This window comes from Telmatherina bonti (assembly GCF_933228915.1).
Source record: "Telmatherina bonti genome assembly, chromosome: 2".
Classification (NCBI taxonomy): Eukaryota; Metazoa; Chordata; class Actinopteri; order Atheriniformes; family Telmatherinidae; genus Telmatherina; species Telmatherina bonti.
In genome coordinates this window covers 19,169,084-19,186,060 of record NC_136620.1, presented here as the reverse complement: position 1 = coordinate 19,186,060, position 16,977 = coordinate 19,169,084, and the positions used below count along the sequence as shown (strand labels likewise).

Below are 16,977 nucleotides of genomic sequence, written 5' to 3'. Positions count from 1 at the left end.
GATCCGCTCCATGTGGATCTCGTTTGATAAATACTTGTTTTCCTTCCTCAGATCCTCACATTCCTGAGAAAAGTGTACATTATCAGTAATGTGCCATGAAGGACAAAAGCTGCACAGCTTCAGTTCTCGACAGCTAAAATGATAAACTCCGTCCTCTGAAGGACTTATCACTTGTTTGTAGATTTAGATATTCATCGGTCAGCACTTAACTTTCTGCTGCACTCTCCTGGCAGCAAATTCTCACCATCACTCTCAATCTCTTTTTCTCACGCACATCCAGAAAGCTGTGATGATGGATCGAATTCAGGTATCTTATAAAGATGATAAAGTTTTGGGTTTTTTTCATGCCTCCTTGGAAGTGTTCTGCTGAAGAGTGGGTTCACCTGTTTTGACACTGCAACACTGAATGATGTGTTGTTGGACAGGAAGTGCTTGCAAGCAGCTTATCTGCACATAATCATTTAAAACCGTCTTATCACTGGCATTTTCTGTGATGGAGGGGATTTGGATGGAGATTGAAACAGCTAGTTTATGAGGTATTTCCTGTCAGGGTGTGTTGACGACAACAACAGTAAAGCAAGATGATTCCTGTCTGTCCTGTAAGTTACGTTACTCCATCGGTGAGAAGTCAGCAGTAAATCCTTAAAGGTGGAGTATGTACGATTTTCAATATTTTCAAAATAAATTAACAAAAAAATAACTACAATCATAATTAGATAGTTTAAAAAAAAACAAAAAAAAACATGTAGGTTCCAGTCTGTCCATATTTGATGTGTTATTAAATTAAAAGTTTAATTAATGACAAAGACCCTTCTTAAATGTTTCCCTACCAGTAAAAAAAAAAAAAAAAAAGTGCTTTTTGTCATAATTAAACTTGTAATTTAATAACGCATCAAATATGGACAGACTGGAACCTACATGTTCAAAAAACTTTCTAATTATGATTGTAGTTATTTTATTAGTTAATTTATTTTGAAAATATTGAAACTCTTACATACTCCACCTTTAAAGAAATGTTTTTTAAGCATCTTAACGGGTAATATATCCTTCTGTTCTTCTTTTGCTCAAACTCTTCATGCGCTTACCTTTCTCTTTCTAACCAGTTCTCCTTGCAGGTGATTAATCTGGAGGAAAGAGCCACTGGAGCTGACGGCGCTGACTGGCCTGACCGCCCTCACGGGCCTCCTGGACGGTCTGGAGAGAACTTTGATCTCTTCTGTCACTCCGTTCCCAAACCGGCCACCTCTGTTAATGCTGCTGCTGCTCATGGAGAAGGATTTGTACAAGCTGTCGTCTAGCGAGGACTTCCCAGCCGTCTGCAGGTCTACGTGGGACTTGGCTCTGATCGACATTTCAGAGCCAAAGTAGTGCGATCGTAGTAAAATGTCTCAGTGAATCATTATTGTGATGGTATTGGAAGAGGCGACAAGGGCTCTGGGTTTCGCAATGAGAACATGGGTCAGCAACCTGAATGAAGTTCTCAGTTTCATGCAGAGTTCACTGGTGTAAGCTATCAGCAGCCGAACATCATTCATCATTTATTAGGTAATGTGATAGGAACCAACCTGTATGGGGCAGAGAAAACTGCTTCTGCGTTATGGAGTGAGGACGTCTTAAGATTCCCAAGACTTCAAAGCATTTTTCATGTGTGTAGTAAGAAATAAATCTCACACACTGAATTCCACAAGGATTAAAATGACTAGAAGCATTATACGAACCGAAATAAAATAAAAAATATTGTACTAAATTACAAAAACCAAGATGGTTAATAAAAAACAAAAAACAAAAAAAACAACCTTACAAGAGAACAAAGGGATAAAAGTACTCCTTCCTTATCTCTTTTAAGAAGTTAAACCAAAATTTTCACGTGACCTCTTTAAATGTTTATGCAATTTATGCCAGATTTAGAGCAGAAACAGGAAGAACTTCATAGCTACGATGTTAGCATGCTAATTCATACTGATCTGTAAATAGAACCCTGCTGTGAAACCTTTTCTTTTTAACTTTCTCTAGATTGTAGAAATCTTGCGCATACATACTTACACAGCTTTATTTTGCCATCATACACTCACATACAAAGCACAGGAGCAAAAAATATGAACATGACAATTAGAAAAGAACAAACAAGAGAGTGGAAGGTCTATCTGTCATCTTTACCTGTAAATCTCAGGATGGAAAAGTAAGAGTGAATTCAGAAACAGAGAAACACGACAGATTGCTGCTCGGTGATCAAATTGTTTCACATATTATTGATTTCAACTTCTGGTCGATGAAGCACCAGGAGTCAAAGACAAAAACAAGAATGTAACAAGGCCTGAGCAAGCAGCCACTGGAGGGCAGTGGCTGCTTGCTCATCCTGTTTCCTCCTGGTTCAGTCTTTGGAGAAAACACTGGAGTCATCCGCACACACGCTGTACACTACAATGTCCTCTCCCTGCCAACAGTCTGAAGATGCCAAACTCTGAGAAGTGAAGAACCTGTTCTTCGTGGCAAGCCAAGATCACTTTGCTTTTCCTGCATATCATCATTCAGGTTTGCTGTTGGATGAATTCTGGGCTGTAGCACCATTATCTGAAGTCAGAGTCATAATAAAACACAAATATCAGAGTATCAAAAGGCTAAATAAAGAAAATGGCTTCTTCTCCGATAACATTTTCTACATATTGGTTCTTAACTATAACCATGAATACTTTAGACGTTATATTATATTCTTGTGACAAAGGTTCAAACATTTGTAACATGATGCCTCTGCCTCTTTGGGTTGCTGCTTTGGCTCTTTGTCCTCGTCGCTGTGTTTTGTGTCGCAGGTGTCCACTGGGTGTGGTTTGGTTAGTGCATCTGAGAACATCTGAACCTCTATACCCAGTGTAAAAGAACACTCCATCCATTTCACGATGCACTCCACAGGTTTTTGCCACACATCACCTCGTCCACTGTTTACATTCATGTTTATTGTTGAAAACTGAGGAAAGAAGCTTGTAATTGGCTTTGGATGAGTGGCCTCAGAAAACTTCTAATTCTTATCATTTCTTCTCCCCCAGTGGAGAAACTGTCACACTTTTATCACCACATTAAGCTTCTGTTTCTCAAGGGCTGAAGTGAGGCTTACACTCCTCCCAAACCAGGCAAGTGTGACCAAATGAGCCAGTCTTCCGGCTGCTATCTGGGTAATGGCGCTGTATGAGCTTACAGGCGCAGCCTGAAGCTGACAGTAAGCTCCATTATGTTTCTATTGATACACACTGAGCCATGCAAGTGGAGCACATTAAACCCTCTCATCCGTTGTGTCACCAAGTGACGATAAAGCAATTATAAAAACAGTGGAGATGGCTCCTTGTGCTAACACAACTACTGTAACACGCTCGTGTTTCTTATGTTTTCTTGACACCACCTTCCACAGATGAAAGACTCAGGAGTCTTTTGACAAAAAGGTAGCCTGTTTGAATCATTGCAAGGAAAAAAAAGGAGTTGGAAATGGAAACTAGTTGAGCTTATGTCAGTTCATAATGATCTGTAGCGCAGCTTTGTAGGCAGGAAGCTGTACGAACTGCTTATCTTATCCCACAAATCAATCAAGCTTCATTTTTCAGTCCACAAATACGATAGAAACTGGTGAAAGCTCATAAACCTGCACAGATAAAGACACGACGTGGCAATTTGTGAGCATTGAAGGTTATGAAGGGAAGATTTTGTTTTCTTTTGGATGGAACTAAGGAAGCTTTCCAGTTTTTGAGCCGAGATAAGATGACTGACTGCCGGTTGTGTAACTTTATATTCACCAGATAGGAATCTTTGGATCATATATCAGTCCACAAGGTGAGTAATTAATATGATTTAAGTAGATTTTTCCACAAATGGATTCATAAGCATCCTCCTTTTATTGGGATTTATTTCATGCCATATGACTGAATTTAAAATGGATCCATTTCTGTTGTAAGTAGTTGTGCCCTGCGGTCCAGGCTAGCTCAGGTAGCAGCTGGAGTCAAAACATGTCAGGTTTCACTCTGCATATCGAAGGCCACATGGATGTGTTGTTTCCACTCTTTGCTGATTCACTTACCTGAATGATGTGTTGCTGCTAAAATGGACAAAACTTGGGAAATGTAAGATCAGTCATTTCATTTGATATGATCATTTTTATTATTAGGACTGAAGACATACTGTAGTTACACGTGATGCAGCATGACAACTGCTTTCAGCTGCAGTGTTGTTACTTTTCTTGTTTTGTTTTATGTTTTTTTTCTTCCCATTAAATGATTTCATGAGCAGGATGTTGAAATGAGGTCAGACGTAAAACAAGGTGAAGTAAAGCATACTGTTATGCTGTTTTAGTGCTGTGTTTTGGTCTTCTAGCTGGTAGTGGTGAGCTCTGCAGTTTTCTGAAAGGGGCGGACTGAAGGTTGTGTCTGTAATAATGAGATATTACAACAATCAGCCTTCATAGGAAAGTTTATTCCTGGATCTGACAAGACAGTTTGACAACAACCAAATCAGCGGAAACTATGAGTCCATTATGGGCAATGACATCATCAAGTCTGCTTTGTGGAATTAAAGAAAGCATCCAACCACATCCCCAAAGTGGGAACACAGGTTTTAGGACCAGTTACTATGTGTCATGTAGTCCTTGTGTAACTGAAGTGAGAACTGTATCTGTAACTTCAACACACAGTTTAGTGTGTTCAGCAGTTGTGTTACCGCTTGTCTCTGATTCTGTTAATCACGGACCGGATCTCCAAGTGCAGCGAAGGTAAGAAGGGTGTCTGGTTCGGGAGCCTCAGAGTACAATCTGCTGTAGGCAAAGCTCTTGATTTACTGCTCGATTTGTTTCCATCCCAAACCCTGTGCTTCTCAAACCTTTTGAGCCGTGACCTCCAAGATATATAAGACACATACGCAGGTGTTGGTGTTCACAACCCCCATGTGGCAGCTGAGTAATTCTTTGTGTGATACATCAAATGGGTCACCTTGCTGTCATCCTGCATGTATGGCTGGAAAACAGTCAGACTCTTTATAAATATGAAGGATAAAGTGGCTACAAGATAGACATGCTTCAAATCAGCTTCTCGCGTGGAGATAAAGTCAAATATAGATTTTTAATATGGCAGGTGTACCAACTTTGTTGTTTGTGCTAATGTGATGAAAAAATGAAGGCCCTAATTTAACAGATGTTTCTCTACGTCTACAATCTGCAGATGGAGTCATGTCTCCTAAGTGTCTGTCTTTGGATTTCCAAAAAGGAGCTACAGAGTAACCCAACCCTGGATAAGTTTAAAAAAAAAACGTAGAAAGAGTGGTATAATTACTATATGTAAATGAGTTAAATCTAAATATGAAGATTACAACTATATAAGTAGTAAGCTGTCATTTCTGTGTACAAAAGATGGAGATTTAGGCTTTTTCTTTATGAATCAAAAGGGCACCTAAAATAATAACAAAGAGGAGAGAAAGTGGTTGTATAAATGATGAAAAATCAGGCAAAAGGAGTACAGGAACAGTGTGGAGGAAGTTTCATTTCCAGCTGGCCTGACAGAGCAAACACAGTGCTTGAAGAGATGCTGACAAAGCAGAAAAATCTGCACAACAGAAGTACGACATGTTTAAATGCTGCTTTGTCTAAATCTGAGAGACAAGACAAAAGTTTTATTAAAAGCTATGAAGCAATTAGTAAACAGGTCTCAACACATGATTGATTCTTTCATCTCTTATTTTTTTATCCTGGTGGAACACTTCCTGTTGCCCACATCCTGGGACTCCTCTACTGATCTACTCCATCTCAGCTCAGTGAGATTTATATGATTTAACATGCATCTGTAATTGGATGATAAAATAATGCTTGATTCAAATGCACTGAGGGCTACCGTGCTTGTCCTCCTGTGAACATGTGAGTTATCTTTGAACAGGCCATCGAGCAGATTTGACCTTCGTTTTCCTGTTTCCTCCTCGTCACGTTCATTCTAGCGCTTCCACTGGCTGGTCAGTATATTTGGTCCGTAACCTTCACCCGCTTCGGTTATATTTTTCAAACAAAAACATGGCAAGACTTTTTCTCATACTTTTACTTGTGACCTTTTTTGCATTGTGTAATTCTTCTGAATCGGGCTTAATCAAAGGTAAGATTTCTGTCTGTTTCTGGCTGAAAAATCCCACTTTAGTCAAATATTGATTTTTTAAATTTGCAATAAATCTCTTTTGATGAGATATTAGATGATCAGGGACGTATGGAGGAGTGTTGTCACAAAGTTTTTGTTTTTTGACATTGTTTCTATATATATTTTAGGCTTACTATGTAGTTATATAGTGTAATGTGTGCTATCTCCTGATTGTCTATTTAATTTATATATAATTTTATATCTTTTAATATATTTTAATGTATTTCTAATAGTCCGCCATGCCTACACTGTGCCTGACACAATAAAATATCATTCAATGTACACTGGGTGTCTGCTTGATGACAAATTGGATCACATTTTCCTCACAGTGTTAAGATTATTATTCTTAAAATGTCAGCTCTCTTTAGAATATGAACATATCAAACTAGAATAAAGTACTAATCAAACCTGAAATATTGTTTCAGAAAGAATGTAGAGTTTACATTCAGGTTTTATATTACCTGTATACCATTAAAGGTGGAGTATGTAAGATTTTCAATATTTTCAAAATAAATTAACTAATAAAATAACTGCAATCATAATTAGAAAGTTTTGAACATGTAGGTTCCAGTCTGTTCATATTTGATGTGTTATCAAATTACAAGTTTGATTAATGACAAATGACAAAAAGCACATTTTTTTTACTGGTAGGCAAATATTTAAGAAGGGTCTTTGTCATTAATTAAACTTTTAATTTAATAACACATCAAATATGGACAGACTGGAACCTACATGTTTTAAAAAAAACTATCTAATTATGATTGTAGTTATTTTTTAGTTAATTTATTTTGAAAATATTGAAAATCGTACATACTCCACCTTTAAACAAAACAGCATTTAAATGGGTTTTATGACAAAACCATTCCTTATGATCACAGCCATCAAACACAGCTACATGATTATCAGATTATTTTCGTTATGGCAAGATTACCTAAATAGTAAAGTTAAAAAAGAAAAGAAGTATACTTTCTTTTCATGCTGAGGTTCTGGATCAGGACACAGAATTCCCACCAGGTCTGAGAAGAAGGTCAATATAACCTCAGATGAAGAACAAGACAATAGGCATTACACGGTGTGTTTGCCCAGTGAACAAAAAGAAAAGAAGAAGATGCAGAAGCAGTGTGTTAAAAGGTTAACTCCATCGTTCCTGCTTCAAAAATGAAGAATGCAGGTCTTGAAGTACTGCCAGTCATGTAAGTGTTCTTCCCTCATTCAGGATATTTTTTTCACCCTTCTCCACATTTCTTCCATGGAAATGATGCTTCCCCACTAAACTTAGTGTTTAACAATCTGTTGGACAGTAATTTTAGTACCTCTTTAAATGTTGCTTGATGCCAATAATTTGATCCTTCTGGAATGGATGAGTGTGTTTTCCACAGCCACAAGATGTGGCTTTGACACGGTTGTGAAATTATAAGATGTTCAGTGCATCAGCTGGGATAAATAACTTATATAATAACAGATGTTTTGGCCGTTTAGGACACACAAGTATGTGCTAACAACACAAGGAGGAAAGACATGAGATCAAAACAGAGATATTGCTGCTGAGCAGTTTGGGTTATGAGTTATATTCCAAGCTATACAATACATCTAACAAAAATCTTAACCTGGATTTAACTGGGCAAACTGGTAGCCGAGAACGGCCAAGTGACTCCGTGTCTTTTTTAAAACAGTATTCAGTGTGATAAAATGATCTCGTTACATACAAGCTACAAAATTACAACATATGAAGTCTGCTTCGTTGACGCAGCTTTGTAAACATCAAACTTTTTATCTTTTCAGTGAGTTACAGATCCACCAGACTCTTCCTGCTCACTGAAGGAGGACAGTACACCCTGAACTTCACTGCTGCCAGAGCTGCCTGCCTGTCTCTGAATGTTACCATGGCAACCAGAGCCCAGATGGAGGAAGCAGTAAAACATGGACTGGAGACGTGCAAGTAAGCTGAAACAGTTCAAGGAGGGCAGCTTCCTATTTTTGTTCAGATTACACACACATACACACACACACACACACACATCTATCTATCTATCTATCTATATATATATATATATATATATATATATATGATGTGAGCAAGTAGGATTTAGTACTTGATTTTAGTCATTTGGAGAGTTTCAGAGTGAATCATCATGTATTCAGTCAGGGTTCATGAAACTTCACTCAAAACAGTGATAGTTTCTACAGTTCGATATATTTATTTCCACTGCTGTTAACAGGTTTGGTTGGATAGCTGAGAAGATTGGAGTCATCCCACGACTCAGATCTGATGAGAACTGTGGAAAGGGCAAAACGGGGGTGGTGACATGGAATGCACCACAAGACACAAAGTTTGGCGTCTTCTGCTATAATAATTCAGGTACTGTTTATTTACAGCACCCCTTCAACAAGAGCTTATAAAAGTTTGTATAAGGAGTAAAATCACAAGTTTGGTCATGGTATGATATTGAATGAATGGATATTGATTAAATGGATTGTTCGTTTTTTGCCAACAGCACCAGTTCTCCCTTCTGCCATGATAACATTTTGATTTCATTCGACTGAAGAAGGACAAATGTTGGTAGTTAAAAATTTCCACACATTCTTTGGTATGAATGCATCAGCGTTTGATCCATGGTGTGAATTTAGATAAGATCTATGGGTATGTTGATGAATCAAAGTATTGATGTAGAACAATATATTGTTAATCTCAAATGTATGCCCATACACACACACACTGGCTACTTTATTACTGCCTCACTCATACCAGGTGTCCCCCTCTTTCCTTTAGAGCTGCCTTCTCTTGGTGTCATAGATTCAACAAGGTTTTGGAAACGTTTTTCAGAGATTTAGCTACATATTGGCATGACAACATCACACAGTTGATGCTGGTTTGTTGGTTGAACATTTGAAGCTGCTCTATCGGATCACAATCTGGTGACTGTGGGGGACATTAGAATACAGTGAACTCAGTGACATGTTGAAGAAAGCAGCTGAGATGATCTGAGCTTTGTGACATGGTGCCTTACCCTGCTGGAAGTATCCATCAGAGGATGCTACACTGTGGTTATAAAGAGATGGACGTTGTCAGCAGCACAACTCAGGTAGACTGTGGTGTTTAAACAGTGTTCAGGTATTACTCAGGAGTCCAAAGTGTGCCAAGAAAACTCCATTACACCATCAGCAGCCTGAACCGTTGATCCAAGCAGGATAGATCCATGATTTCTTTATGTTTTCACCAAAGTCTGACCCTACCATCTGAACGTGGAGCTGAAATGGAGACCCATCAGACCAGGAACCATTTTTTCGTCTTGTATTGTCCAGTTTTTGTGAGTCTGTGTGAATTGTAGCCTCAGTTTCCTGGGACACCCGGTATGGTTTTTCTGCTACTGTATACCATCTGCTTTAGAGCTGGATGGGTACCTTGGTTGGAACATGTGGTTACCTGACTTGCTTTTGTTTTTCTGTCCATTCTCCTCTGGCCTCTGACATCAACAAGGCATCTTAGTTGAGGCAGCTGCTGCTCACTGGATGTTTTCTCTTATTCAGACATTGTTCTGTAAACCGTAGAGATGATTAGCTGTGAAAATCCCAGGAAATCAACAGGCATGCCACATTCAAAGTCACTTTTCCTCATTCTGATGCTCAGTTTGAACATCATCAAGTCATCTTAAACATTACTAAATGCCTTAAAGTGGAACTATTATGTGCATTTCAGGCTAATTTATTTTTATTTCTGAGCCCAGAAAGGCTGGGATTGATCGAGTTATTGTCATAAATCGCTTTATTTACTTCAGACCGACCCTCTCTGTAGGCTGTCAGATCAGCCTGTGGGCAAAACGAGTGCATTGAGTCTCTTCCGCATTAAGCCCCGCCTCCCGCCACTGCACTACATCGGGAGCGCGCACCGCAACTGCTTTCACCGTCATTGTAACATCTCATAAACAGAAGAATTAGGCGAATATAAACTCAATAAAAATGAAATAAACTACAATGTCAACACATAGCATACAGCCCTACATGTTGGAACCTGAATCAGACCCTGAAAATGAAGTGGAAAACAGCAACCCACAGCAACGAATGCAGCAGGATGTCTCTCTTTGGTAAACTCACCAGCCATCGTTGGAAATAATTTTATCCGACGTTTTCCACCCGCCTGATGTATTTGTACATGCCCTTGTTAACCAGTAGAAGGTAACCAATCACCGAACCTTATCCCCCGGGACGTCACAAGGATTTCCAAGTAGAAAAACTCTCTAAAACGACGCGTTTTTATCGCCATGGAAACCGAAGGAGAGCGTGCTGGAACTCAAACTCAAACTCAAACATGCGTTTAGTTGATAAAAAACGGTGCCGTTCACATGTCTGATGAGGATTCAACACTGTAACACTGTAGAAAACTCAGAAAACTCCAAATACCATAATAGCACCCCTTTAATGCAGTGACTTCCTGACATGTGATTGGCTTCTCAGATATTTTAAAAGCATTTGAACAACTGGGCCAAAGTGACAACCCAACAGGTACCAGCAGGAGAGCCTCAGATCCATTGTTAGACCACATGCTGCCTGAGACCCCTGGTTTCTACTGATGCATGACGAAGCTCATGTGAGTGGAGTGTGTTCTTGATGCGTTGATGCTAAGGACTGGTGTGCCCGTTCACCAGACTTGAGTCCAATCCAGCACTTCTGGGACATCAGGTCTGGTTCCATCCAACACCATCACATCGCACCACAGACTCTCCAGGGTTTTACACTAGCATGCTGCCTGGCCAGATGTTTTCTGGATGATCCCTAAAGAGAACATCATCTAATCAGGAGCGTGCCCAGATCTTTGTAGGGAGTGTATACAGCCACGTGGAGGCCACACACTACTGAACCCCATTTTGAAATATCTGAGGAGTTTCCACTAAGGTTGGGTCAGCCTGTGATCTGATCTTGTCACTTTTATGACGATGACTTGACTTGATGTCATGTTGTGTCCTCAACAGCTGCAGATCTGGATAAAATCCAGAATACAACGAGAGCCAGCATTCACTCCTCCGCATCCTCCTCCTCAGTGACATCTCTCACTCTAACCACAACACCTATTGCTCCTTCCATTGGATCAACAGCCAAGTCTGCATCTCCAACAAAAAAGCCAACAGCATCTAAGTCCCCTGTGCAAATCTTGTCAACTTCAGCATCTGCTCCCCTGCTCGGGAAAACACTCTCATCTAGGATTTCCTCCTTGGCTTTCTCTCCTCACCACCCCACTGATTCTCCTCATCACCTTATCACCTCAAAACCATCTGTTGTCAGTTTGGCCTTTACTACATCTACTCAGGCGTTCGGCTCAGATCCTCTGCAGACCTCAGTGAGCTCTACAAAACGACCTCCAGAAGGTACTAAAATAATTTTGTATTTGTTTTGATCTTGTCTTTTTGTGTCGAAACGACATTGTAACATGATGACAAGGTCAAAGAGGCAAAAGGAAAGACATGGAAATAGGTAAAACAGTTGTCTGAACAACCGATGTGTCATAACACGGTCATTTAATTCTTTAGCTAAAAATGATGATCAGTATAATGAAAAGAATCACAGTGTTAGGATTAGTTATATGGAGGGACAGAAAGACAATGCTTTCTTCAGCAATACTTAGAAACTATTACTTCCTGCAAAGATCTTAAAGCTGTAACAATTTGTTTTTTGCCACAATAGTAAAACATCAAAATAAACTCAGGCGGGGCTCCATACCTCAACGCTTAAGGATCATTTAGATTCATTCACAAGATAAGGTCTATTACTGTGCAGTGATTCAGTTTATAGTACAAATCACAACTAATCTATGTATAATGTATGAAAGATTCACATAAAATCACATTAAATAATCTTTTACCATCTATTACAAGGTCATTTAGATCACTTTGAATTTAAATGCATTCATGTCATCACATAATATGTTTTCCATTCACTTAACACCGTCGCTTCGTGCACACTTAGGATGGCGGGACTGAATCAAGTCATGATTCAATGCAATCTGTTGGGTTTCCTTAATTCCACTATCTATTGTGAATTAGCTGGGAATGATGCATCTGTAAACAGCCCTGAGATGACACTGTTCTGAAGCGGCCTTATAAGAATAAAGCTGAATTGAATTAACAGACTTTTCACTATTCATGCTGTCTCTAACAGCCGTATCTACAGGACTCATCGTTCTTGGCATCGTTCTCCTGCTTCTGATAGCAGCAGGTGCTGCGTGGCACTACCAGTTGTAAGTCTTTGCTGCTTTGGTTTTCTGTTTTCAGATCATTTGCTTGTCTTAAAACTTTTGTGAATAATATTTTTCACATAAAATGAATAGAAATTGAATCTAAAACAGAGTTGGCTCCTCAAGTTGTATATTTTTAGCTAAATGAAGTATCATACTATTTTCTTTGCATGTGCAAAATCAAGATTTAGAATTAACTATGTAGCCAAAGCCCATTTAGAAAAATGATATTTTGAGTTGCAAAGTCACAAACTTTCATATAACTTCTGCCATTTATTTATATATTTATGAATTTCCTCTTATTGTTTTGGGAAAGGAATACTTCCTGTTGGTGTCAGGCACAGCAAGATGATTTGGAGACAGAGATGTGGAAGAAAACTTACAGTGAGGCGGACCTACATGGTAAACACAGACCAGAGGAAAACCATGATGAAGTCGACGTGGACATGAACTCCTGCTGTGATACCACGCTTTGCGTGAATCAAGATATCAACGCAAATTCATAGTAGTTGAAGATTCAGTTTTACCTGAAGCACAGATATATCATCATGACATTAATATTCCATTTATGACATAATTTCACAATAAATAAAATGTAGGTGGTAAAGCTGGAATAATACGCTTCATATCGCCTTTAGTTATATTTTAACTTCAGCTATAGACAACAGCTCAACTGACTAGTAACTACGCAGAAACAAATGAGCTGTAGCCACGTTTCTGCAGTACCAAAAATGCCAAAATGTTTCGGTTTAGGGTAAAATTACAGGATAGGGTTGTCGTCCTATATTTCATAGCATAGTATATATATATATATATATACACACATATATATATATATATATATATATATATATATATATATATATATATATATATATATATATATATATATATATATATATATATATATATATATATATATATGTGTGTGTGTACACACATCCCAAGCATGCCCATCATGATATGTATCTGCTGTACTGGAGGCTGCTGCTGTATCAGAGCCTTCATTTTCTACAACAGCTGCTCTAAAGGCATACAAATGATCAAGAGTTCGAATGATAAACAGACTATGCTATGAAATACAGGACAGGATGACAATCCTATCCTGTAATTTTACCCTAAACCGAAACATTTTGGCATCTTTGGTACTGCAGAAACGTGGCTACAGCTCATTTGTTTCTGCGTAGTTACTAGTCAGTTGAGCTGTTGTCTATAGCTGAAGTTAAAATATAACTAAAGGTGATATAAAGCGTATTATTCCAGCTTTACCACCTACAGGTGAGAACCTGGCCTACAAAGCTTCTTGCAGAACTTAACGTATCTTCTGAATTTAGAAAAACAGAACTTAAATAAAATATTTGGTGTTAATTCAATTAAATCAATTTTTTTCTCGAAGTAAATACAATGTATTTTTATATGAACAGCTGTCTACAAACATACCATTTTTTTAAGCGTATTGGAAACCAACTAGATGACAGTGAATATCTGATGTTAATGCATTTTTACACAATTTGCTTCTGTGTTTTTTTTCGTTTCTGTTCACACAAACACTTGAAGTGAACACATTGAATACAGCAGCAGAGGATGTTATGGTGGGGACGTCAGGGAACATCTGCATCCAAGTGTTTGTCTACAGAACAGAGAAAGTACAACCTGAAATGAAAACACACTGTGGAAGTCACTGTGTTCCTCTTTGCAATAAATAAAAAAAAATGATAGCAGATAAGGCTCCTTGATGACTATGTGCTTCTTTCTTTTAACATCAATACCACATTTATCTGAGCTTCAACTTGAGAGCAGCAAACAGGTCAGTAGAAAAGAAAAAGAAGCAGTAACTCCTTTCAGCACACACACACTTAGTCAAGAGGAGCAAATACTCTATTTTCACACTTTCATTTTAGCTACCAATGTTGCTGAGATTTTACTTCAGGGAAATTTGTTTTATAGAGTAAGACAGCTGCTTTGTACACAGTCCACAAAAAATATTTGCAACACACAAGCTGAAACACTAAAGCACTGCCTCTCAAACTATTTGGTACTGTGATTGTTCTCATTGGACAGCTTGGCTCAACAGTTTCCTATCCTTTTTTAAAAAAAAAAAAAAAAACTAACTCATTTTAATGAGGGTCCTCCAGAGGTTTTGGTCCTAATGTGTGTGTGCAAGAACTATGAAACTAGTCTGACACAGTTATTATCCTTGTTGAATTATTAGGTCTAACTGGAGCAAAGCTGCGGGTATGAGGCATCAGTCTCAAATAAAAACATTTAACAGCATCCTAAAACACTTAAAAGTGCTACTAAAACATCAACTTGTCCATGATAATTTAGGCAATACCTCATTTGCATGGCTACACATAAAGCTTCAACCGTGTCTAATGCAAAAATAAATAAATGAATGAATAAATAAACAAATAATAATAAATTTAAAAAAAAAAAAAAAACCAGTTTCCTTGCTATTCCTTAAAATATTATCCTCATTGGAGTTTTCATGTTGTCGAAACGTAATTAACTTAGTTTATTTTTACATTACTACGGACACAGTCTGGTGGTATTTACATGGATATTCTTTATAGGACTGTTTGTAGCTATGTGGAGCTCCTAATTTGCAAAACTAAAATGAAAAGATGCCTAAGACCTCAAGGCCCATGTCTGCTCCATTACTACAACAATATGTGTGTTTCAAACATTTTCAGACATCGCTGTTCTCACATTTCAGTGTCTTTACTTTGCCATAGTTGTTTAATCAGTTCATCCACTAGTGGGCAGTGTTGAGGTCGAAGCTCACGTCCGCGTTTTGACACTGGTTGGTAGCAGTAATTTATAAAGTTATTAAAAACTGCCCAAAAACATCCAAAGTAGAGGAATAAAACCACAATGTTTTTTTGTATTCTTTACTTCGTCTTCATCTTCATCTTTTTTTAAATGCTTTTTATTCAGTGGTTTCTGCTTTGTGTTCTTCCTGTACCTTTTCTTCTTCTCTTGTTTGTTCCTTTCGTCCGTTCCGTGTCAGCTATAAAACTCAACACTGCCTCCAGACAAAACTCCCCGTCCATCTGCATATTTGTTTTCTGTGTTGAACATAAATGAACCTTTAAATGATTTTATTACACAGCTATTTACACAACGACGAATTACCTTGAACTTTAAAAAGAACAGTGTGAGACTTAAAAATTCTTTCTGAGTACTCCCATTTCTTCACCCTTCCTAACACCTGTCAAAGCTGTTTTGTGATTTACTCGATTGATAATTCACCACAGATAATAACAATGTCACACCAGTTTTATAGTTCTTGTTTATACACATATTAGGACTGAAACTTGTGTTTGTATAACTTGGCATCAGCTTGTATTTAGGTTCCAAAAACAGGTAGCTGTTGCCAGGTTGTGCTGACCGAGCTCAACAGACATGTGCTTTAACGTCCAAACCGCACAGATTTAAAGGAAACATCTGGTTTCCAGCTATGGAAATGCTGTTACCTAGTATGTACATTACTAAACAGTCGTTTTCAGCCTCTGAAGAGGAGATTCAGTTTCTTGAATTACTGAGTCAATAACACTTTTTGCATGGTTTTCTTATTATCCATAAGAATGTTTCTATTTATCTCAAAAAGCTCAATTAGCATTTATTTTTGAGGGGAAAAAAAAGTCTGTTTTGATATCTAATGTTTTCTGTTGGCTTTTCGATTAATAAAATTATCTTGGCTTTTCAATTAATAAAATAATCTATGGTAAAATTAAAGGAATTGTACTAACAATTAAATTCTAAAAAATATTCAGTCTAATCTAACTTCTACCCAGGTAAGGCTCAGATGTCCATAGTTTTCTTCATCAACACTACCGTGTTTTGGATCCTAATGCAACATTTACACAAAATCATCTTACACTTGGCCTATATGGGTAATAATATTTGTCCGTCTGTACCAGGGCTACTCAGTTTGGTTCTACAGGCCTGCAAGTATTCAATGTGTTCCTGCTCCAACCTACATAAACATCTATCTTTTATATATAGTCAGTGACTCTAGTAAGCAGAACTCCATCAGCTTTTGCATACATTTAATTCAGGTATGTTGGAGCAGGAAATCAATGAAAACTTGCAGACAAGGGCCCTCGAAGGATTGAACTGAATAGACCTGGCAAAGACTGTTTAATGAAAAGAATGCAAAAATCATAAAACCACCAGATGTGATGACTGTGAAAATAAACAGTCAGTGATGAAGGAGGAACAATAAAAAAGTCATTTGGTTCAAAGCAATTTTTCTCATTTGCAGTCAGGCAGCAGGATGAGGTAAACATGTCTTGATTAAAAAAATAAATAAATAAATTTAAAAAAAAAAAGCAAAACTTTTTGCTTTTACAAACTTTGGTTTACTTTTTACATCAGATAACCACCTTAGCGATAACCATCAGTTCTCTATTGTTTTAAATTTGAGCCCTTTTCTTTTATAATTACTATTAATTCATTTATTTCTTATTAAATTACTATTTTATATTTACTCCCAATATGAAATCTGGTGGTTCTCCTTCCACCCGCACAGTGGTGCTAGTGAGTCTTTATCGTCTGTAACAAACTGACAAAATTCCCCCCAAAGAAGACTCGCATCAA

General features: G+C 37.8%; 1 protein-coding gene across 1 annotated transcript; it reads left to right on the top strand.

Moving 5' to 3' along the window:
* Positions 1-1,454: 1,454 nt before the first annotated feature.
* On the top strand, positions 1,455-11,345 carry lyve1b (lymphatic vessel endothelial hyaluronic receptor 1b; the record flags this gene model as incomplete). The annotated part of the gene is made up of 5 exons (XM_079256675.1): positions 1,455-1,458; positions 7,932-8,088; positions 8,369-8,508; positions 11,117-11,243; positions 11,309-11,345. The coding sequence occupies 5 exons, from the start codon at positions 1,455-1,457 to the stop codon at positions 11,343-11,345; spliced, it is 465 nt and encodes a 154-aa protein (XP_079112801.1).
* Between the last annotated feature and the right edge of the window lie 5,632 nt (positions 11,346-16,977).